General features: G+C 34.1%; 1 protein-coding gene across 1 annotated transcript in view; it reads left to right on the plus strand.

Annotated features, from left to right (window-relative positions):
- Positions 1 to 24828, plus strand: part of LOC308652314 (phospholipid-transporting ATPase ABCA3-like) — a gene marked incomplete at both ends in the record, with an annotated part of 148403 nt that overhangs the window by 55278 nt on the left and 68297 nt on the right. Inside the window, 6 exons of the mRNA XM_081300061.1 lie at positions 566 to 683; positions 6286 to 6440; positions 8745 to 8900; positions 9246 to 9456; positions 12221 to 12371; positions 15441 to 15539. Coding sequence (XP_081156187.1) covers positions 566 to 683; positions 6286 to 6440; positions 8745 to 8900; positions 9246 to 9456; positions 12221 to 12371; positions 15441 to 15539 — 890 coding nt within the window. The remainder of the gene's footprint in view (positions 1 to 565; positions 684 to 6285; positions 6441 to 8744; positions 8901 to 9245; positions 9457 to 12220; positions 12372 to 15440; positions 15540 to 24828) is intronic.

Below are 24828 nucleotides of genomic sequence, written 5' to 3' on the forward strand. Positions count from 1 at the left end.
GAGTGACTTTTTATACATCTGATGGCCATTTTTGTGTCTTCTTTGGAGAAATGTCTATTTTAGTTCTTTACCCATATTTAATTGAGTCCTTTGTATTCTTTTAACTGCTGCTTTATATGAGTTCTTTATAGTTTGGGGGAATTAACCCCTTATTAATAGTTTGCCTTTTCACCCTGAAGTTTCCTTTGCTTTGCAGAAGCTTCCTGATTTGATGCAATCCCATGTGTCTATTTTTGCTTTTGTTGCCTTACTTTCAGGATCATATCCAAAAATAATTCCTGATAACCAGCATCAAGGAGGTTTTGTCTTGGAATTTTAGAGTTTCAGATTTAATATGGAGATCTTTAATCCATTTTGAGTTGATTTCTGTGTATGGTGTAACAAAGGGTCCATTTCATTCTTCTGAAGTTAATTCACCTAAAAATATTGTTCCTAGTTCACAACATCATCCTTTATTGGTAACATGAGTTTGATGATATTTGATGTTTCTTTGAAGGATAGGGGTTGTGTTTAACTTTAAAAAGTGATAATGATAGATGACATTATTATTTCTTTTATCCCATAGGAATTCAGTGGCAAAGCAGCAGTAAAGGATTTGTCTTTGAATGTATATGAGGGGCAGGTCACTATTCTTCTGGGACATAATGGGGCAGGAAAGACCACAGCTTTGTCTGTTCTTACAGGTATGTATTCACCTCTATCCAGAGTAAAGGTCAGATTCCATCTGAGTGAACATCATTGATTTTTGCTGTTGAGTCCTTGTTCTTGATCCCCCAGTATCACTAAAATAACCATCATATTTGCATCAAAATATTTATATGGGAAATTCAGAATCCAGTTAAGTCATGTAGCATTCTGAACAAACATACATATGAGAAAAGTTGTACTGATACAGGTAAATAGAACAAATTTACTTTTCCCATGTAAGTCTTCAAGGAAGTTTAGCTCACAAACTAGATCATTTTGACCTATAACTTCTCCCTTAGAGAGTGAGGGAGGAGAGAATGGAGAGTGCACATGGCCACCCAGCTTCCTGAACTTTTAGTGTACTCCCTAGAGGACTAATTACTGTTTCACCTCATACCAAAGGCTTAAAGTATGTTAGAGCTGGGGCATCTGTGACATCTAAGAACAAAAGATAAGGGACAGATGCAGGACAGCCTTCACTAATCTGAGAGATTGAGAAAGGGCACTAAACTAAGGATGCTTCTCCAAAGAGGAGGAAGAGAAGGAAACAGAGTCTTGTCCCAAACCTCTTAGAATATCATCTGAGGGTCCAGTTTCTATCTTGCCTTATTAGAGTGCTGAAAGGACAGTAAAGTTCATATACCTGAGTTAGTTAGGAATTATAAAGCAAGGGTAGATATTCTCCTACAGTAGATAATGTCATGCAAGATTGAGGAAAAGTGTAGAACCAAAACTGCTTCACCAAGGGAGAGGGAGAGAAGTCAAGTGTATTATCCCCAGCCTTTTAGTATGTCCCCAAAGAGCCAGTTTCTGTATCACCTCTTATGGAGTGCTGAGAGATTCCTAGAGCTTAGGAGATAACTAGGAACAAGGAGGAAGAAGTAGGAATCCTCTTATGGGCAGAGCTACTCTTCAAGAATGGCAATAGGTGCAGAACTGAGGCTCTTCCTCCATAAAGGAAAGAATGATGTGAATGGAGTCTTTTCCACAGCCTTTGAGTGCAGTCCCCACAGGGCCAGTTTCCTTCTTTTTTCATAGAAAGTACTGAATAACTGGTAGTCTTCATGTCTGGGATAGCTAAGTACAAAGGAAAATCATCCTACTTCTGTGTGTTGCTCTATGAGAATTGGAAAAGGCATGTTTTCATCAGATGTGTAGACAGTCGTGCAACCATACAAAGAACATAAAGCACTGGGGGCTTGGGGTGTAGCTCATTAGTAAAACGCTTGCCACGCATATATAAGGCCCTGTGTTTGATCCCCAGCACCACTCAAAACAAAAGAAAAAGAAAGATGAAGAATCCAGAAAGTATGATATAATCAAATCAAATTACTCTCCAGTAACCAACCTAAAAGAAATGGAGATTTATTAATTATCTGAAAGACAGGAATCACATGATTATCTCAATGGATGCAGAAAAGCATTTGACAAAATATAGCATCCATTCATGATTAAAACACTAGAATAATTGGGGATATAAGCTATATGTGACAAACTCAAGACCAACATCATTTTAAATGGATAAAAACTGAAAGCATTCCTTCTAAAAAGAGGAACAGGACAGGGATGCCCACTTTCACCACTTCTATTTAATATAGTACTCAAATCTCTAGCCAGAACAACTAGGCAAAGGAATGAAATAAAAGGGATGTGAACAGAAAAAGAAGAGTTAAAACTAGCTGTATTCTCTGATGATGTGATTATATATTTAGAAGACAAAAAAAACCACCACAAAATTTGTAGAACTCATAAATGAATTCAGCAAAGTAATAGCATACAGAATTAACAGTCATAAATCAATTGATATTTCCTTTTCATCATGTATGTTAGTGATTTGAGTTTTCTCTCCTTCTCTTTAGCATGGCTAAAGATCTGTCAATTTTATTTATTTACTTATACTTTTTTCAAAGAACCAACTTTTTGTTCTGTTAGTTTTTTTTCAGTTGTTTCTTTTGTTTCAATTTCATTGATTTCAGCTCCAATTTTAATTATTTCCTGTCTTCTGCTTTTTGTGTTGATTTGTTCTTTTTCTAGGGCTTTGAGATGTAGTATTAAGTCATTTATTTGTTGACTTTTTCTTCTTTTAAGGAATGAACTCCATGCAATGAACTTTCTTCTTAGAACTACTTTCTTAGTGTCTCAGAGATTTCATTCACCTACTTTTTTTTATATTTGCTAAGAGTCACTTTGTGACATAGTATATGGTCTGATTTAGAGAAGGATCCATGTGCTGCTGAGAAAAAAGTATGTTCTCTCATTAAAGGTTGGAATATTCTATATATGTCAATTAAGTCTAAATTATTGATTGTATTATTAAGTTCTATAGTTTCTTTGTTCAGCTTTTGTTTGGAAGATCTATCTAGTGATGAAAGAGGTGTGTTAAAGTCACCTCAAATTATTGTGTGATATATTGACTCTTGAAGTTGATAACAGTTTGTTTGATGAACATAGCTGCTTTGTTGTTTGGGGGCATAAATATTTATAATTGTCAAGTATTGTTGGTGTATGGTTCCCTTGAGCAGTATGTAGTGTCCTTCTTTATACTTTTTGAATGGCTTTAGTTTGAAGTCTACTTTATTTGATATGAGAGAAAACCCCTGCTTGTTTCCGCAGTCTGTGTGAGTGGTATGATTTTCCCCCAACAAACTGGTCAAAGGAGGGAATTGATTTCCATAATTACTATATTATAATATTCAAATTCCCCGTTTTCAATAGAAAAATCACAAAGTAGGACTGGGGATGGATGTAGCCCAGTGATAAAGCTCTTGCATAGTTTGTATGAGACCCTGGATTCTATTCCCAGCACCACAAAAATCAAAACAACAGCAAGGAAAAAAACACAAGGTAGACAAATAGGAAAATATGGTCCATTCAGAGGAATAAAATAAATCGGCAGAAAGAAGTCCTGAAGAAGGAAGTCCATAGAAAGAACCTACAAACAAATCCTTAAATTAGCTATCTCAATGGAAACTGTAGAGAAAAATCTAGGATAATTTTTTTAAAACTTAAATGAGAATGCCAATGAAGAAAAAGCAATTATAAAAAGGAACCAAACAGAACTCCTGGAACTAAGAAATACAGTGAAGGAAATGAAAGTTTATTAGAGGATCTCAACACCAGTGTTACGCATGCAGAATGAAAAATCAGCTAACTTGAAGATGAGACAACAGATTATCTAGTCTGAGGAACAAAAAGTTTAAAAGACAAAGAAGAGTGACAAAAGTTAAAGGATCCAAGACATATGTATGTGGGAGTTGTACAAAGAGAGCAAAAAACAAAAGTGGCTGAGAACTAGAAGATAACAGTCAAAAACTCCAGATTTGATTAACAACGTATCCGTGAAGCTTATTGAATATTCCAACTGCATAAACTCAGAAGAGTTCACAGATACTGCAATCATACTGTGAAAAGAGAAATTTAAAAGGAGTGAAAAGAGAAGCAACTTTTTATATACTCAGGATTTTTAATAGTTTAATAGATTATTTCTCATCAGAAACTATTGAGACTAGCAGATATTGGGGGTGACATATTTAAAATGCCCTTTAAAAGTAATAGAGAAATTAAGACATATCCAGAAAAGCACTGAAGGAGTTCATTAGCATAACATTTAGCAAATATAAAAGCAAATATTACCATATTTTTTGTTTGCTATTCATTTTCATGCTATTGGGGAAGAGACTAAATTATAGTAAACTGAAGAAATTAAATTAAAGGATGGGGAGTGTAGCTCGTGGTACAGCACTTGCCTAGCATGTGTGAGGGTATGTGTTCAATCCCCAGTACTTCACCAAAAAAAAAAAAAAAAGAGAGTAAACAATTAAATTTATTGCATTTCTTAAAATTTATGTGTATTTGTGATTACAAATAAGAAGGGAATCAGAACATCTCTTTAGAAAAAGCTAAAACTAAAGAAAAATTAAGGCAGTAATGTAGGAAAGATGGGACAAACACAAAACAAACAGCAAAATGACAGAAGGAATTCCTCTCTTACAAGTAATTACTTTTAATGTCAAAGGATTAAACTATTCAAAAGGCAGATATTGAAAGAATTGATTGAAAGTGTTTGTTTCATCCACTTGTTCTGTGATGAGCCAAAGAGAGGGGCTATGGCAACTGCCTTTCCAAATCACCATCTCACTGGCCCCCAGATGACTAGCTTATGCAGTGTCCCTTCAGCACTTAGAATCCTGTCCTCTGTGTATCCTCTGGGAAAGTCGGAGTGTTGGATACATGATCCAACTCTTTTCCCTTAGATAAGCTTGTAAATGCAGTGTTTCATCCACTCATTCTGTGCTGAGGTTGGGGAGGGGCTGTGGTGACTGCCAGCCAGCTGTTGTCTTCTGCCCCAGGTTGTAGCAGCTTGTCCATTTGCCTTTAAAAATGCCCCCCACCTATCCATCTTGAGAGAGTTCCAGCTTAGTTGAAACAAAGCAAAGACTTTTGCTCAGTCCTTCAGCAATCCTCAGCAGGGCAAAATAAATTAACATAGTTCCCTTAGAACTAGGTCTCCCGTGTGTGATCTTTCTAGAACCTGGAACCCTTATCAGGAATGCAGACTACTGTCTTCGAGATTACTACCAAGCAGGGAGGGCAAGAAGAAATTTAAAGGAGAATTTTTTTCATGTTTCAGTCACCTTTTTCTTGAGTTTCTTTGGTTGCTGTAAACCTTTTATTTTCTGGAATTCTGAACAAAGTTGTTTGTTTGGGAGGGCTCTGGCTTTTATTTTTCTGTAGAGAAACAGGTACTTAGACTTCCTTGAGCTGTCATTTTATTCTTAAAAATGCAAGAGTTTGTGTAATGATATGGGAAAGAATGAACCTAACGACAACAAAGTTCTAAATTCTGTACACAAGCTTATTATTAATTATTAATAAAAGTGAATATTTCATTAATGTTACTGTGTAACATGATAGTTTGCATTTTGCTCTTCAGAAGATAATTTCATACTAAAATTTCCTTATGCTTATGTCATCCATATAGTTTCTAACAGGCATATTTACATGTCTTTCAATGTCCATGTAGTGTTAGCAATCTTTCATATTCATATACTGTAGTTATTTTCTTTTTGTTGAGCATTTGTCTTCTTTCAAATTAGTTATCTAAGGATAGGCATCTTTGAATACAGTTTTCTACTTTGGAGTATATTTTTAATATACTTTTAAAAAGTATATTTTAGTAGTATTTTTAAGTAGGATAAATGAATTAAATGACAAATGTCACATTTCCCAATCTTTATGTTTTTTCATAGTATCTACATAGTACTTAATATGATTCACAGAGGTTATTATCTGATTGCAGTATTCATATATTAGAATGTAACAAATTATTTTAATATTTTTGTTATCAAACATATCCCATGCCCTTTGCAGAAAGTTAGTATACATAAACAAAAGAGAAAGAAAATTAAGGAGAGCTAATTCCATCACCCTCATATAACTTTGTATATTTTTCTGCACTATTCCTCTGCAGGAAATAGTGCTAATTCTTTTAGTAATCCACAAATAGATTATGAATGTGGGGAACTAATTTGCAATGTGTTAATCATATTCTTTCAACAAAGCTTATTAGCTTTTTGTATGTCTTCTACATAATTCTAGGTCGTTATCCTCCTACCAGAGGAGAGGCCTTTGTTAATGGATTTGACATTTCAGATAACATGATTGAAATTCGAAAAAACTTGGGCTTCTGCCCACAGAATGACTTGTTATTTAAAGACTTGACACTAGCAGAACACCTTTTTTTCTACTCTGTGGTGAGTCAGAGATATATTTTATAAAACTATGTGATAAATTTTATTTTTTCTCTTAATATGTAGATCTATTATTTGATTTATTTTAACTGTTACATAAAAACATTAAAATTACACATTGTGATGTTTTAATACATGTATGTTGTGCAATGTTTAAATTGAGTTAAACATACTTCTTTCTAGTAAAAACATTCAAAATCCTTTTTTCTAGCTTTGTAATATATATAGTAGATTATCATTATCTATAGTCACCCTACTGCACCAGAATTTATGGTTCCAGTCTAACTAAATTTGATGCTCATTGATCAACCCCTTCCTATTCTTCTACTCTCCTCAACTTCTGGAGCCACCATTCTACTCTCAACTTCCATGAAATCAACTTTCTACATGTGAATAAGATCACATAGTACTTGTCTTTCTGTGCCTGGCTGAGTTCACTTAACAAAATGATTTCCATTTTTATCCACAAATAATAAGACTTCTTTTCTTTTGTTTTGGTGATTGAACTCGGGGTGCTTTACCTCTAAGTTACATCTTATAGACCTTTCTATTTTTTATTTTGAGACAGGGTCTCACTAAGCTGCTGAAGGTCTAAGTTGTCAAGGCTGTTCTTGAACTTTAGATCCTCCTGCCTCAGCCTCCCAAGTTGCTGGAATTACTGGAGTGCACCACCAAGCCTAGCAGAATTTCATTATTTTTATGGCTAAGAAGTATTCCATTGTGTATTTGGGCCACACTTTTTATTTCTTATTTGAAGGACACTTAGGTTGTTTCCATTTCTTGGCTGATATGGATCTTGCTATCATAAACATGGAAGTGTAGATGTTAAACTGTTAGAAGTTAGCACATTTAACAAACACAGCAATCAGATACAGAACAGTTTCATCACCCCAAAACACTCCCACATGCTATTTCTTTGTTGTCATCCCTTTCCCTGCTTGTACCCATTCATCTATCCTTCACCACTACACTTACAATGCCATATGTAACATTTGAGATTGGCTTCTTTTAATGAGTAACTGCTTTTAAATTTCATCCATACTGTTATATGTATGTATGGTTTGTTTCTTTTAATTGCTGAGTAGTGTTTGATATTTGGTCTGCCAAGGTATATCAATTTAAAGACAAATTGGATGATTTCTAGCTGTTGGTGATTATGACTAAAGTTGTTTTGTTCTTAATGTAGAACATAAGTTTTTATTTTTCTCAGAGTAGGATTACTGAATCATATGAAAAGTCCATGTTAACTTTGTAAGAAACTGCCAAATTGTTTTCTGTGGTGGCTGCATCATTTGCAACCCCACCAGCAATGTATGAGAATTCCAGTTGCACCACATTAGACAACATTTACTATTGTTAATACTTTTTAAAAAACATATGTGTGTGGTGATTTCTAATTATGATTTCAATTTTCATTTAATGAATGTCTAATCTTGTTGATATATCTTTTATGTGCTTATTAGGTGTCCCTGCATTCTTAATTTTCTTTTAGTTGTAGATGGACACAATACCTTTATTTTATTTGTTTATTTTTATGTGGTGCCAGGGATCGAACCTAGTGCCTCACACATACTAGGGAAGTGCTCTACCGCTGAGCCACAATTCTGGCCCCCTGTATTCTCTTTTATATAATGTTTATTAATGACTTTTGTCCATATTTAAATTTGTGTTAGTTATTTTCTTATTGTTAAATTTCTCTGAATTTTTAAATATATTTTGTATATATGTTGCTTTTCGTCTTGAATCAATGGTAGATAAAAAGGTGTGTAGGTTTACTCCAGTACACCTTGGAAGCCAAAGATGTTTTCTTTCCTCACTCTGCTGATGAACTTCAGATGTCTTTCTAAGTTCTGGGAATTCTTTTTTTTTTTTTTTCATTTTGTTTTGTTTTCTGCACTGGGGATTGAACTCAGGGCCTTGCCTGTACTATCATCACATACTCTACCATTGAACTACATCCCAGGCTTTGAAAATTCTTGTTTTAGGGACTCTTCTTTAGATATAAATAGAGGCAAATAAAAGAAGATGCTATTTTTATTGATGTTAGGATAAAACTAGGGCCTGATATGGTGATACATGCCTATAATTCCAGCTACTCCAGAGGCTAAAGCAGGAGGATCGTGAGTTCAAGAACAGCCTGAGCAACATAGTGAGACCCTGTCTCAAAGAAAAGAAAGAAATGGTGTAAAATGTTTCTAGGGATATATCTGCAAGAAATTTCTATAAAACTGTAAGAAAAGTTAATGATCTGAGAACTTTCTAGGATAAAATTGGATGCACAATATAAATTCTGGTTCTTCTTTTTAGATAAAAGGAATGCCACGAAACATGCATACTTTGGAAATTGACCATATGCTGTCTATTTTTGATCTGCTAGAAAATCGACATGCATTTTCATGCTCACTGAGTGAAGGAGCGAAGCGCAAACTCTCCGTCATTATAGCACTTATAGGGGGCTCTAAGGTATTAAAGAAGGAAGATAAGTGGGGGGAGCACACAAAGTGGGAGGTAAGTGGCGGACTAAATATGCATTCCTGCCAGCTGGCATAGAAAATCCAGCTGCATAAGACCTGAGAAATATTATGAATCTAAAAGGAAACCTCTCAATGATAATCAAAAAGGGTTTATATTATTAGCTCAGCTGTTATCCCTTGGTTTGGGATTATTATTATTTTCCTAAAGTTTATCTCTATTTTGGTCTAGATTTTATATCTTAGTTTAAATATATTCCCCTCAAATAGTACGTAAACCCACAGGTGGCATAGCATCAGTTATCAATGATCATGGAATTGTTCTCCTGGCCTTTAGGTGATCATACTTGATGAACCATCATCTGGCATGGACCCAGTCTCAAAGAGGCTCACCTGGAATCTCCTTATGCAGTATAAACACAACCGTACCATCTTAGTGACCACCCCCTACATGGATGAAGCTGACACCCTGGGTGACCGCATTGCCATCCTGGCCATGGGCACTCTGCAGTGCTGTGGCTCTTCTATGTTCCTGAAACAAATATATGGTCTCTCTCCATTTGATCATTCTTAGGATATTGACACCTTAATAATATTATTTTAATATTATTTTCATTATATTTTTATCTGTATACCCCAAATTTTAATGATCTTCTGTTGTACAAATTAAGCCTCAAGAATTATAATTATTTTTTTCTTTTTTTTCTTTTTTTTATTGGTTGTTCACAACATTACAAAGCTCTTGACATATCATATTTCATACATTAGAATCAAGTGGGTTATGAACTCCCATTTTTTAGATGGGGTAGAGAGAGAAGATGGGAGGGGAGGGGAAGGGGGATAGTAGAGGTTAGGAAAGGTAGCAGAATACAACAGTCACTAATATGGCAGTATAATTATTTTTAAGGTCCTTTGAAATCTTAATATTCCTTACTTGTTTTCAATACATACTTTCAGTAAATATTTGTATCAGCTTGTACAGGTCATGCTTATTTGTCCCTTTTTATACCTATTGACGTTTTGTCTCTGGAATTCAATTGTGTATTCAAATAGATTTATATGACTGATGAGGAGAGAAAGTAGAGAAACTAGACATCTCTGATCTTAGTTTCTCAATTGCCAAACCACAATCAACATTTCTGTATGTGGCCAGTAGTATATTGTCTGTAATCCTAGTGACATGGGAGGCTAGGGCAGGAGGATCACAAGTTTGAGGCCAGCTTCAGCAACTTAGCAAGACCTTGTCTCAAAAAATTAAAAGGACTGGGAGTGTACCTGTATGATAAAGTACCCCTAGGTTCAGTCTGTAATGCCAAATAGAAAAGAAAAACATGCAAGAGAGAAAGACAAATCTGCATTATGGTGAGATGACGCTAAAATATACAGACAGTAAGAATGTAGTACAGAATAAAAATCATAATCATATAAGTGAAATAAAGCAGTTCTGGACTTTGGTAAGTATACAGCTTTGACAGGAGATAAAATTGTTACATTAAACAATGTATTATTGAGAGATAAAATTATAGAAATTTGATTCCAAAATAAGATAATGTGAATATAAATGAAGATAATTAAGGGTAAATTATTTTGAACTTTTATTTAATATTTGAGGTTCATTCAGCTCGCAATTATCTCTTTTATTCTGGGTATCATGCTTTCTGTTTTGTATATCTTATATGAATTCAAAATAACAACCTCCCTTTATAAAAGACAGCAAAACTGGGACCCAGATTTATCAAAAAAACTTTTTTCTAAAGTCATTTTAGATACCCCTTTAGTTTATGATCACCTTACAGTTTTTTGAGTTTGAACAATTGTCTTTAAAGGGTTTCACATCCAAAACTGGGTTTATGACATCTGAATTGGGTATGCTTGGGTTATTTAATAGCTGTGCTTTTAAAAATAAACCATTAAGGGGCTGGGGTTTGGCTCAGCAGTAGAGTGTGGGGCTCTGGGTTCAATTCTCAGTGCCACATAAAGATCAATAAATAAAATAAAAGTATTCTAACTACAACTAAAAATATATAAATAAATAAATAAAAGTAATTTTGCATAGTATTCACAAATCAGTATTTAGTAGGTGACTACATATTTTTAAAGTGGCATAATACTCCAGGGCATTCAGATCCCTTCTGATAGCTGATAAATTTTAAATCTGCTAAAACTGAATTTCTTATATTTTAATCAAAATCTTAGGATTTGAATTTACTTCTTGGCTGGCCTGGGAAATTCCATGTAGGTGTCAGCACTGAGTTCTCACTAACTACTCACCTTTCTGAAAAAGAAGGCATTTTCTATTGATCAGATTCTTATAAAAAGACAAAACAATATAAAAGCATATTGTGTCATGATTCCAGACAATGTTCAATTTTTATACCAGTGATTGAACTCAGGTGCATTTGATCACTGAGCCATGTTCCCAGCCTTTTTGTTATTTTTTATTTGGAGACAGGGTCCTGCTAAATTGCTTAGGGCCACGCTAAAAGTTGCTGAGACTTGCCTTGAATTTAGGATCCTCCTGCCTTGGCCTCCCAAGTCACTGGGATTACAGGCCTACACCACCAAACCTGGTGAAAATGACAATTTTATACATCAATTTTTAGCTTAAGCAAAAATAGTTTTGGTTCTTATACTTAGTAAACAATGGAGAGAACACTTCATGCTCTGATGTGAAGTACCTCAATTGTAAAATGGAATTATAGTCTTTTCTAATGTAAACAGATTATAAATCTAGGCTCAGCTGAGAGTTCCATGCTCAAGATCTGTTATTTGCTTTTAAAGCATCATAGTAAGAAACAACAAGGCAGATACAGTGACCATTCATTTGTTATTTTCAACCCACCATATGTTTCAGTTTATTCTGTTTGCTGATTATTTCCTTTGACTAGAATGTAAGCTCTGATGATGATGATGTGAATTTTTCTCTGCTTTGTTCATTACTATATCCCCAGGGCTTTAGTAATAGCTGAATGAGTATTTATCAGGATTTTAGTTTTAAGAGTGATAAGTAGCCAAATAACAAGACCTTTCTTCATATATTGGTTGTATCAAATATACGTTAAATCATTGTAATTTATAATTTTTATAATTTTTGCAATTATAAAGAAAGCTATTATTTGTTCAGTATCTTATTTCTTAGAATAGCATTTCTAAGCTGCAGTTGTGAGCTTCCTTATGGTCTTACTTAATGTCTGCAACACATCATGTCTTCTTCCTTATAGACCTAGATAAATTGGAAAGCCAAGTTTGGTCTCACAAGGGTATTAAAAAGTGCAAGCATCTTCATTTGATCATCTAAATGGTTTATCTCAGGTGCTGGATATCACATAGTCATGCAGAGGGAACCACATTGTGATGTTGAAAAAATCTCAGCAATGATTCAGTCTCATGTTCCAGGTGCCATGTTGGAGGATGATATTGGAGATGAATTATCATTTGTACTACTCAAAGAGTATACACATAGGTATGGATGGATCCAGAAAGCTCTATGGTTTTGGGGTGACCAGAAATCATTTTTAATTTTCCAGGTCTAGCAAGCTTAGTGAGTATTGTTTTTATAACAAACCATGTTTCCAGCTGCTGTTTGCAGGTAGAGTTAGGAAGCTCACAGTTTTAAGATTTCTTTTGCTGAACACAGGATCACCTCACAAGCTCATTCGGGCTTATTTGATATTTTTCTTTCTGTTTGTTTTTGGGGGAAGAGGTTTGCAATCTAGTAGCTAGAGCTTTCTAAAAAGGATAAACTAATAATGGGATGTTCCTTGTACACACATTTTTTCTGCATTGTGAGTCATGTAAGGAGATATTATGATGATAAGAGTAAAAAATAGCTTGAATGGAAACTCTGCAGTAACTGTAATAGAGAAAACAGGAATTTTGACTTCAGCAGTTAATAAAATTAGTTGTAGAGAGACAACAATAATTCTACCTGAGATTACCATCCCAGCTAAAAGTGTTCATCATTGTCCTTTTGGGAGTGTATCATTTTTTGTTTTCATACCTGAAGTTATTACTATGAAGATATTCTATTTTAAACTAACCCATGAAAGAGAGAGGGGGAAAAACAACCAGAATAAAATGACCATGACCCATTTAAATCATAGAAATTCATTATTGTAGGGAAAAAAAATAAAAGGACAAGAATTGCTTGGTTATTTCTGAGACTTTGGCAGCTACAAGTAATTGTTAATTTGCTTTGTGCCAGGCACAGTTCTTAGTACTTTACATGTGTACATTTACATGAGAAAACAAGGAAGAGACTTAGAAATAGTATTTATACCCTCAAGTACCTAGCTTTCTATCCACAGAGTGTGGCTAAAAAAAGTGAACTTGAGGTTTTTAAATAAGCTCTAAGCTTGTTCTTTAAGAAGATTCGTACATTGGGTAAAACTTTAGTCATATTGATCATCGAGACAAGGAGAAAATACACAAATTACAAGTAGAAAATATTTAACTTGAAAAGTCCTTTATTTATTAAAGAAATTGAATATATAAATAATTAGAAACATCATGCTAACCCCTATAAATATCTGTAGTTATTATGAATCAATTAAGAACTAAATAAAACTTTTAAGTTCAAAAGTATTTTTTAAAATCTTACCATGAATCAGGCATGGTGGTCTGAACCTGTAGTCCCAGGCTGAGGCAGAAGGATTGCTTGAACCCAGGAGTTTAAGACTAACTTAGGCAACATAGCTGGACCCAATCTCAAAAAAAACTTCCCACAGAGAAAAATGTGGTACCACATAGTTTCAGTGATGATTTTCCCAAACATTAAAAGAAGTTACACAAAAATATTTTTAGAAAAAAAATTCTAGAAAAGGAACATTTCCTCACCCATTTTATAAGGCTAGTATTATCCTGATACCAAAATCAGTCAAATAGAATTGCAAGAATAATTTTATTAATATTACACAATAATCTTTAATATATGAGGCCTTAAATAAAGATGAACACCAAGTAAGCGCTGTGGGAATTCTATTAAGAAAATGGTCTTAAAATATGTGAAGGGGTGTCATAGGAAGAAGGAAACAGATTAAACTGAGGAGTAAGATTAAAACCAAGAATCAAAGCAAGGTAAGATTAGATGGAAATAGAATTCAGCCTAGAATGGAGGAAATTTACAAATTGGAGTTTTGAGCTCACTATGCCTGAGGGTAATTAGTAGGCTTGATAATCCCTCATTGAGAATTGGAGATATGTTTAAGAAATTGATTGATTTCTATAAAAGATTTTGTTAACTTAAAACAATGTTAACTCTTCCTGATAAAACTATTCTTTGTAATCCTCGATGTAAATACAACACAGAAAGAAATTTCACATAATTACCCTGGCTACTTGGTTAAATCCTTTTTTATTTATTAGCCAGCTTCTACTTGACTAACTCCATTTTACAACTTCTTCCTATAATTTGAGAACTCTCTTCCATTTGATGTAGGAACCATAAGTATATGAAGTAACTGTTGCCAAATAGCTATATATAGAAAGTAAACTGATATATCAAATGTCAAGTTATAGTGGGGATAGATTTGCTAATGTAAATTCTTCAGCCTTCTTTTCATTTGTTTCATGATAAGAATTACAATGAAGAATAATCTATTAAACATTTTTCCACTGATAACTGGAAATTTTTGTAGAACAAAATAATATGGAAACAATCATCTAACCAAAAAAAACTTTCAAAATTGGTCAAAGGATTTGAGTAGAAATTTCTCCAAAGAAGATATACAGATGGCCAGCAAGCACATGAAAAGATGCTCAACATCATTAGTCATTAAGGAAATGCAAATTAAAACACACAAAACTAGCAAATTGTGGTGAGGATATGGAGAAAGTGAAACCCTATTGCATTGGTAGTTAGAATGTTAAAAGGTGATCTGGCAATTCCACTTCTAGTTTTATAACCAAAAGAACTGATGGCAGGGACTTGAATAGATAGTTATACAACAGTATGCATGGCAGTATTATTCACAATACACAAAGGGAGTAAACAACTAAAATGTTCACTGATGGATGAATGTGTAAAAAACCTGTGGTGTATCCATAAAAGGGATATCATTCAGTCTTAAAAGGGAATAGAACCCAATACATGTTACAACATGAAAGAATTATACTAAGTAAAATAAGTCAGACACAAAATGATAAAAATTGTATTTTATGTACATAAAATAGACAAATTTGTAGAAAAAGAAATTAAGGTGGATGAAGAAATGGGAAGTTACTTTTTAATGTGCATAAAGTTTCAGTTTGAGATGGTAAAAAAGTTCTGGAAATGGATAATGGTGATGGTTGTACATTATGAATATACTTAGTGGCACTTGAACTTTACACTTATGTAAAATGACAAATTTTATGTTATATATTGTACCACAAAATTCATTTTAAGAAAATAATAGAGAAAATATAATTAATAATATTAATTTGCATTAAATGGGAAAAATGCTTACATTTAAAAATTAACTTTAAAAAACAAGGTAAAATTTATCTATACTAACACTAGCTCTTTCTTTTATCCTTTCTTCTCTCATTTCAGATTTGAAGCTCTGTTTGATGAGTTGGAAAAGAATCAGAAAGAGCTGGGCATTACCAACTTTGGAGTTTCAATCACTACCATGAAAGAAGTCTTCTTTAAGTAAGTAATAATGACCTTAAAAAAACAATTTCTACCCCTAAAACCCTACATCAATTTAAGATTGCACTTCCCCCCAATTGCAGTTGGTAGAATCATAGTATCACTGAGTTTTCAAATATTTTTGCTAATGTATTTCTATATATTCAGCTAAGAAATATTTAAAGATTTTTAATTTGGGCCTTAATGTATAGTCTTTCCTCAATAGAGAGTTTAGAATTGGTCAAGGAAAATATAGAATTACATCTATGGTATTATATGAAAAGTTTTTTTCTAACTTATAGTGTACAGTACAAATGACTTTAAAATTTTGACCTAACCAAATTTTGTTATTTATTTAATTTTTATATGGTTTGTCTCTCACTGTGTAAAAATTCAAAATCACAGCACCCATGGAAATCATGTTGTCACGAAGCAAAGTCAGCTAGTTAGCAGTCACAAGGATTTACCAAATGTCCTTTTCTGGTAAGGGTATGACAAAGCTGAAGCTAGACTTCATTCTCTTAGGATCAAGGAGTTTATCAATGCTTCAAGTAGACTTGGTATAATTTATTCACACAAATTTTTAAAAGACTGATATATATAAATTAAAATGTGACTTAATTAATTTATGATAAGGATAATTTGTGTTGTGACTTGAACTTGTCCCACAAAGTTCAGGCTCCTCTTGTGTGCTTTCTTTACCTTTTACCTTCACAGCAAGAGAATCCTCACCAGGTGTTGGCCCCTCAATCTTGGACTTCTCAGCTTCTAAAACATGAGAAATAAATTTCTGTTCATTATAAATTAGCCAGTCTCAGCTATTCTGTCATAGAAGCACAAAATGGACTAAGACAATTTATAATAAGTGATCTCTTGGTCATTCAATAAATCTTCTCTTGTCTCTTCATAGAGAACTAAATTACAATCAGAAAGTTTCTATATAAGCACAGCTATAAAAAGCTCCATAAGGGTAGGGATCTTGCCTTTTTTGTTCAGTGATTATACTTGGGACCTCACACAGAAGCTGTCATATAAAAAATACTCAAAAATAGTTCTCAATTAGTAAATTAATGAATGAATGTTATTTATTCATTAAAGTCATCGTTTCCATGATAAAAGCTCTACCTGCAACTGGGAAATTATAGTTCAAAACCTTGGACAGTGCCAGGCACAGTGGTACACACCTGCAATTCCAGTGAGATGGAAGCTGAGGCAGGAGAATCACAAATTTAAGACTAGCCTCAGAATTTAGCAAGGCCCTGTCAAAACAATAAAAAGAAGTGGGGGTGTTTCTCAGCGATAAGATGCTCCCTTGGTTCAATCCCCAGTTTAAAAACAAAAAGCCTTGGACCATGATGAGTCCTTTCCGCTAGTGCTTATTGGCAGTGTCAGTCTCTTTTCCTACCTCCTTCTTAATGAATAAATTTTCTTTAGTTCAGGTTGGAGACTGTCAAATTTAAATTAACAGTGACTTTCTCTCTTTAACCATATTTTCTTTTAATACCAGTTTGATTCAGCCAAGTGGTTTAGAATTTGTTGTCTGAAGTGAAGCATGGATTAAACCATTTTTACCCAAAATAATTAGTCCATTGTCTCACTACTAGTCACTTAAAATGCTACATGTACAATACTTGCACATCTTGAATGATGTTTTCAGAATTTACTTTCTACTCTACAAATCTCACTCATATTTATGTGTCAATTCTACCCTCTAAAACAGTGCAGTTCCTCCTCATTATATCTTATTTACAACATTTAATGACAAAATCAACTAATACATGAATCTTAAGTCAGTTTCCATGAAAAGTATACTTGAAAGTTATTTAATATCTTTGATTCTGCAAGGCTTTCCAAATAGAACTATTATAGCTTCTGCAGTGGTTTTCTATTTTATAATCTCATTGTTTTGTTGTATTGAAAATGAACCAAATAAAACTCAAGAGAAGAAATTAATATTGCTAAAAAAATGCCAGTATTATTCAATAATTTATGTGTACCTAATTTTGAAGTAAAAAAAACAAAAATGAATATAATTTAAAAGAATTTACAACATTTAGGAGCCATTAATATGCTTTTCTCATAAACTGACAAATAAGGTAGATAAAAATACTTTTAAATTGTTTTAACAATTTAATTAAGCTTTTTTTTCTCTTTCATATGTATGAAAAGAGAACTTTGTTCTTAACAATTGGGGAATATATTTTTTCAAGAACATGTATAAAATAGATACAAAGATTGACCAAGTGTTGGATCACAGATGAAAAAATAACAACATATTAGATATTCTTTTTAGAAAATTAGAAGTCAGAAGAAGAAAGGAAATTAATAAATATTGAATATAAAAGTATAAAAAATATAGAAATATCCAAGCATACAGTTTATAAGACAGATTCATAAACTGAAAAGATACAACTAAACAAGACAAAATGTGTTCAAAAATTAACTGAGTTGGGCTGGAGTTGTAGCTCAGTGGTAGAGCACTTGCCTTGCATGCTTGAGGCCCTGGGTTCATTCCCTAGCACCACGTAAAAATAAACAAATAAAAATAAAGATATTTTTTAAAAATTAACTGAGTCACATTAAAATATTAAAGGTTTTACCTGAGCCTTCATTAATTAATGAGTCAGACAGAACCAGACAGCAAGAAGTTAAGGTTTCCAATGCAGGGGTGCAAGGAAAGACAATTTTTAAGGTAAACATGGAAGCAAGGCAAAAAAATATTTCATTGGGAGTGATTTTAGTAAGATTTCAACATTGATGGTACATGAGATCACACACAGCCACAGAAGTTCAGTGAGCAAAATTTATACACAAAAATGACACACTAAAATTATCAAAATAAGGGGATATCAGAAAAAAATGCCTTAGGTCCGCAGAAGTGAGACAGGCTGGAACAGGTCAGAACAGTCCTCTTGGTTCATGATACCAACACCTACACCAAGCCAGCATACTTCTACTCATGGAGAATCCCATGATTTCTAAGGTGGGAAAAGAAAACTGAAAGTAGAAAATATATCTCCCCACAGGTTGGGGAATATTGAAGGGCATTGTTGATCTAATCTGTCCAGAGCTTATACCATTCAACAAAGCCCTAGGCCTGGCACTCCCCTCACCGAACTCTGTAGCAGCCCCACCCTTGGAGTGTTTTAATGTGGTCTGTGCAGATAAAACTCTGATCAACCTTTATTTCCCATTCCATCGTACCTAATACCAATAAGAAAGGAGACTGAGAACTATTTCATAGGGGTTCAGTATTAGGCTACTACTCTAGCTGGCAGCTTGGTAAGAAACACACAAAAAAGGAAGAGGTTAGCAGCCCTTGTGTACATGTGTGCTTGCCCCCTCTCCCTCCCTCACCCCTTCTACATATCCCAAGAAGAAACAGAAAGAAGGACAGTTGGGAATAGACAGCCATCATCCATCCTTATAGACTGTTTTGAGCATCTCAGAATAGGTTTTCCTGTTTTCTTCTCCTTCTTTATAACTATCACTTACTACATCTCTTCTGATTCTCTCTGGTCACATGGTGAACATTATAAACTCTCTTTTACAATTTCTTTTCACTTAATGAAATGTATTTTTATCATCTTTTAGAACTAATTGGTTTATACATCACCTGTCCCCACCATTCATGTTGCTTCAATTCTTGCTACTGTGTATGACATAGTAGACAACTGCTGTTTGCTTTAATACCAGATCTAGTTCATGTTTCTTTCTTTTTTGTGCTGTTGATAATTATTAACCCCACCATTCCTGTTATGGCAATTAGTTTTGTAGATTTCATAGTAGGCACCCAATATTTATTCTAATATTGTATGTTAGTTTCATTGATTGTTTCTGTTGTTTTCGCCCTTTCTGTGAAGTGCTGGGAACTTACAAGGAAACAACACGTTCACAGGGTAGAGACTCTGCTGCTGAACTGAATTCAAAAAAAAAGGACAGCAAACCTTGCTTCACATGAATTATCCACCACACTCAAGCTTAAGCTATGCTTTAATATGAAGAATAGAAGATACAAAAACCCAACTTGGGTTGAGGCCCCAAGTGGGAAGGGTCCTCAGGTCCCATTCATGGACATCCACTGCTATAGCAAAAATAGAATTAACACAAGGACTGTGGATACCACACTTAAAAGGAAATGTCTCAATCTAGATCACTCTAGAACATTTTGTCAGCCTTGAACATTGAGACAGTATTAAAAAAAAGAAGTAACCATGATGAGAATAAACAAGAATTCTGGGACACATTAAGAGACCAAATAAGAATCATTGGGATAGAGGAGGGTTGTGAAATGCAGGCTAATGGTGTGGATAACCTCTTCAGGGAAATAATAACAGAAGAAATTTCAATCATGAGATTTAAATGGATATCCAGATACAGGAAGAACTAAGAACCCCAAATAGACAAGATCAAAAAAGAACCTCTCCACACCACAGCACATTATAATGACAAAATCAACATACAAAAATCAGTAACTTTCCTTGTACCAACAATGAATCTACTGAGAAAGAAATCAAGAAAACTATCCCATTTACAACAACCTAAAAAAAACACCTTCGGAATTGACCTAATGAAGGAGATGAAAGAACTGTACAGAGAAAACTATATATAACACTGAAGAAAGAATGAGAAGAAAATCTCATAATAAAGTGGAAAGATCTCTCATGTTCTTGGATAGGCAGGAATTATACTGTCAAGATGAACATACCAGCAAATGTTTTAATACAGATTCAATTCAATCCCCATTAAAATGTCAATGTCGTTCTTGGCATTCTTCACAGAATTAGAAAACAAAAACAGTCCTAAAATTCATTTGAAAGAATAAGAAACCCATAATAGCCAAAACAATCCTGAACAAGAGGAGTAAGCTGGAGGTATCACAATACTTGACCTCAAATGATACTGCAGTATTGTAGTAACAAAAAAAAATGCATGGTAATGCACCAAAACAGACATGAAGACCAGTGGGATAGAATAGAAAACAGATAAACCCACACAGAAAATAATCAAATCCTTGAAAAACACACCAAAAATATACATTGGAAAAAAATATTGCCTTTTTAGCCATGTTTAGAAGAATGAAACTTGATCCCTATGTCTCACCCTGCACAAAAGTCAAAGTGGAATCAAAACCTAATTTGTAGAATTAGATCAGAGATTCTACAAATGCTAGAAGAAAATGTAAGCCTAACACTCTAATGTATTGGCACAGGCACTGACTTCCTTACAAGCCTTCTAAAGCACAATTTTAAAAAACAAGAAATCAATAAGTGGGACACATCAAATTTAAAAGCCCTCCATAGGAAGGCAAACACGAGCATAAAGAGAGGGCCTACAGAATAAGATCTTTGCCAGAATATACAAAGAACTCAAACTTAATACCAAAGAATTAGAGACACTTCACAAAAGAAGAAAAACAAATGGCCAACAAATATGTGAAATAATGTTCAACATCTCTAGCAATCAAGGAAATGCAAATAAAAACTACACTAAATTTCATCTCACTCTAGTCAGAATGGCAATTATAAAGAATGCAAATAAATTGCTAGTAAGCTCAACATTGTAAAAGCTATATGCTAAGCCTCCAGCTAGCATCATTCTAAATGGAGAAAAACTGAAGGCATTCCCTCTAAAATCTGGAACAAGACAGGGATGCCCTCTCTCACCACTTCTATTCAATATAGTTCTCGAAATACTGGCCAGAGGAATTAGACAAAAGAAATTAAAGGCATAAAAATAGGAAAAGAAGAACTTAAATTATCACTATTTGCATATGACATGATTCTATACCTATCAAACCCAGAAGGGTCTACAAAGAAACTACTAGAGCTAATAAATGAATTCAGCAAAGTGACAGGATATAAAATCAACATGCATAAATCAAAGGCATTCCTGTATATCAGTGACAAATCTTCTGAAATGGAAATGAGGACAACCACCCCATTCACAATATCCTCAAAAAAAAAAATACGTGGGAATCAACCTAACAAAAGAGGTGAAAGATTTATACAATGAAAATTACAGAACCCTAAAGAGAGAAATAGAAGAAGATCTTAGAAGATGGAAAAAATATACCCTGTTCATGGATAGGCAGAACTAACATCATCAAAATGGCGATTTTACCAAAAGTTCTCTATAGGTTTAATGCAATGCCAATCAAAATCCCAACAGCATTTCTTGTAGAAATAGATAAAGCAATCATGAGATTCATATGGAAAAATAAGAGACCCAGAATAGCAAAAGCAATTCTAAGCAGGAAGAGTGAATCAGGCGGTATAGCAATACCAGACTTCAAACTATACTACAGAGCAATAGTAACAAAAACAGCATGGTACTGATATCAAAACAGGCAGGTGGACCAATGGTACAGAATAGAGGACACACAGACCAATCCACAAAATTACAACTATCTTATATTTGACAAAGGTGCTAAAAACATGCAATGGAGGAAGGATAGCATCTTCAACAAATGGTGCTGGGAAAACTGGAAATCCATATGCAACAAAACGAAACTGAATCCCCTTCTCTCGCCATGCACAAAAGTTAAAATGGATCAAGGAGCTTGATATCAAAACAGAGACTCTGCATCTGATAGAAGAAAAAGTTCTCTGATCTACATACTGTGGGGTCGGGCTCCAAATTCCTTAATAGGACACCCATAGCACAAGAGTTAAAAACAAGAATCAACAAATGGGACTCACTCAAACTAAAAAGTTTTTTCTCAGCAAGAGAAGCAATAAGAGAGGTAAATAGGGAGCCTACATCCTGGGAACAAATTTTTTACTCCTCACACTTCAGATAGAGCCCTAATATCCAGAGTATACAAAGAACTCAAAAAATTAAACAATAAGGAAACAAATAACCCAATCAACAAATGGGCCAAGGACCTGAACAGACACTTCTCAGAGGAGGACATACAAATAATCAACAAGTACTTGAAAAAATGCTCACCATCTCTAGCAGTCAGAGAAATGCAAATCAAAACCATCCTAAGATACTCTCTCACTCCAGTAAGATTGGCAGTCATTATGAAGTCAAATAACAAGTGCTGGAGAGAATGTGGGGAAAAGGGTACACTTGTTAACTGCTGGTGGGACTGCAAATTGGTGCAGCCAATTTGGAAAGCAGTATGGAGATTCCTTGGAAAGCTGGGAATGGAACCACCATTTGACCCAGCTATCCCCCTTCTTGGACTATTCCCTAAAGACCTTAAAAGAGCGTACTATAGGGATACTGCTACATCGATGTTTATAGCAGCACAATTCACAACAGCTAGACTGTGGAACCAACCTAGATGCCCTTCAATAGAAGAATGGATTAAAAAATGTGGCATTTATCCACAATGGAGTATTACTCTGCACTAAAAAATGACAAAATCATGGCATTTGCAGGGAAATGGATGGCACTAGAGCAGATTATGCTAAGTGAAGCTAGCCAATCCCTAAAAAACAAATGCCAAATGTCATCTTTGATATAAGGAGAGCAACTAAGAACAGAGCAGGGAGGAAGAGCATGAGAAGAAGATTGATATTAAACAAGGACGAGAGGTGGGAGGGAAAGGGAGAGAGAAGGGAAATTGCATGGAAATGGAAGGAGACCCTCATCGTTATACAGAATTACATATAAGAGGAAGTGAGGGGAAAGTGGAAAAAAAACAAAAACAAGGGAGATAAATGAAGTACAGTAGATGGGGTAGAGAGAGAAGATGGGAGGGGAGGGGAGGGGAGGGGAGGGGGGATAGTAGAGGATAGGAAAGGCAACAGAATACAACAGACACTAGTATGGCAATATGTAAAAATGAGGATGTGTAACCAATGTGATTCTGCAATCTATATACGGGGGAAAATTGGGAGTTCATAACCCACTTGAATCAAATGTATGAAATATGATATGTCAAGAGCTTTGTAATGTTTTGAACAACTAATAATAAAAAAATAAAAAGTTAAAAAATCGAAACATTTAGGACAAACTAAATGTTTAATATCAGGGAATGGTTAAGTAAATTAAAGTGGAACTGCAAAAATCATAAGAATCTAATTACTAGAAAATTAAAACACTATAAATTTCCAGGCTACAAATACATGTATATAATATAGCAATTTAGCAAAAATGAAGGTATAAAAAAATAAATTGCTAGTAAGGATGGGAGAAAGCTACACTTATACATTCTTGGTGGGACTGCAAATTAGTACAACCACTCTGGAAAGAAATATGGAGATTCCTCAAAAAACTAGAAAAGAAACCAGCTATCCCACTCCTCAGTATAATTCCAAAGGTCTAAAATCAGTATACTGTATTTTTTTAAAATACATTTTATATGTGTGTTTTAATGTAAACATTAATGTTTACAACAGCACAATTCACAATAGCCATACTGAAGAACCAGTCCAGATGCTTGTCAACAGATGAATGGACAAAGATGTGGTATATATATATACACAATTATATATATACTCCACCATAAAGAATGATGAAATTATGGCATTTGCTGGTACATGGATGGAACTGGAGAACATTATGCTAAATGAAAAAGCCAGACTCAGGGGACTGGGGTTATGGCTCAGCAGTAGAGTGCTTGCCTAGTGCAGGCAAGGCTCTGGGTTCGATTCTTAGCACCACATAAAAACAAATAAAACAAAGGTATTGTATCCAACTACAACTAAAGAAAAAAATTTTAAAAAAAGAAATAAGCCACACTAAAAAGGTCTAGAATTAAATGTTTTTTCTCATTTGCAGAAGGGAAGAAGGGATTTGCAGTTGATTATCATAAAGATATAGGGAAGATCAGTTGAGCAGAAGGAAGAGATCAAGTAAAAGAGAGGAGGGACAGAAAAAATATGGAAATACAGAATGAATTTTAAAATCATGCTAAAGGCATATGTAAATATACCACATGAAATTCCACCCTTATGTACATGTAGAAAGCACCAATCAAACATAAATACATGAGCCAGCAAAAGGAAAACCACAAGAATGGAGGAAGGAGGGAAAGGAAAGGGAGGAAAACAGGGACTGAAATGAGTAAGTAAAATTCCATGCATGTGTGGTTTTGTCAAAATAAACCCAACTATATAGAACTATAATGGACTATTTTAAAAAGAATGAATTAAAAATGTATGTTAAGATGTTAGATTTAAACCTAAATATATCGTTGATTACATTAGTCACATGTCATATAGCAGTATTTCAGTTAATGACTGAATATACTATGGTGGCTCTATCAGGTAACCTAGTTTTGTAGTAAACTATACCATCTAGATTTGTGTGAGGACACTGATGTTTGCATACTGACAACTTTAATGATGCATAT

The sequence above is a fragment of the Spermophilus citellus genome, assembly GCF_964194105.1.
Source record: "Spermophilus citellus genome assembly, chromosome: 6".
NCBI classification, from domain to species: domain Eukaryota; kingdom Metazoa; phylum Chordata; class Mammalia; order Rodentia; family Sciuridae; genus Spermophilus; species Spermophilus citellus.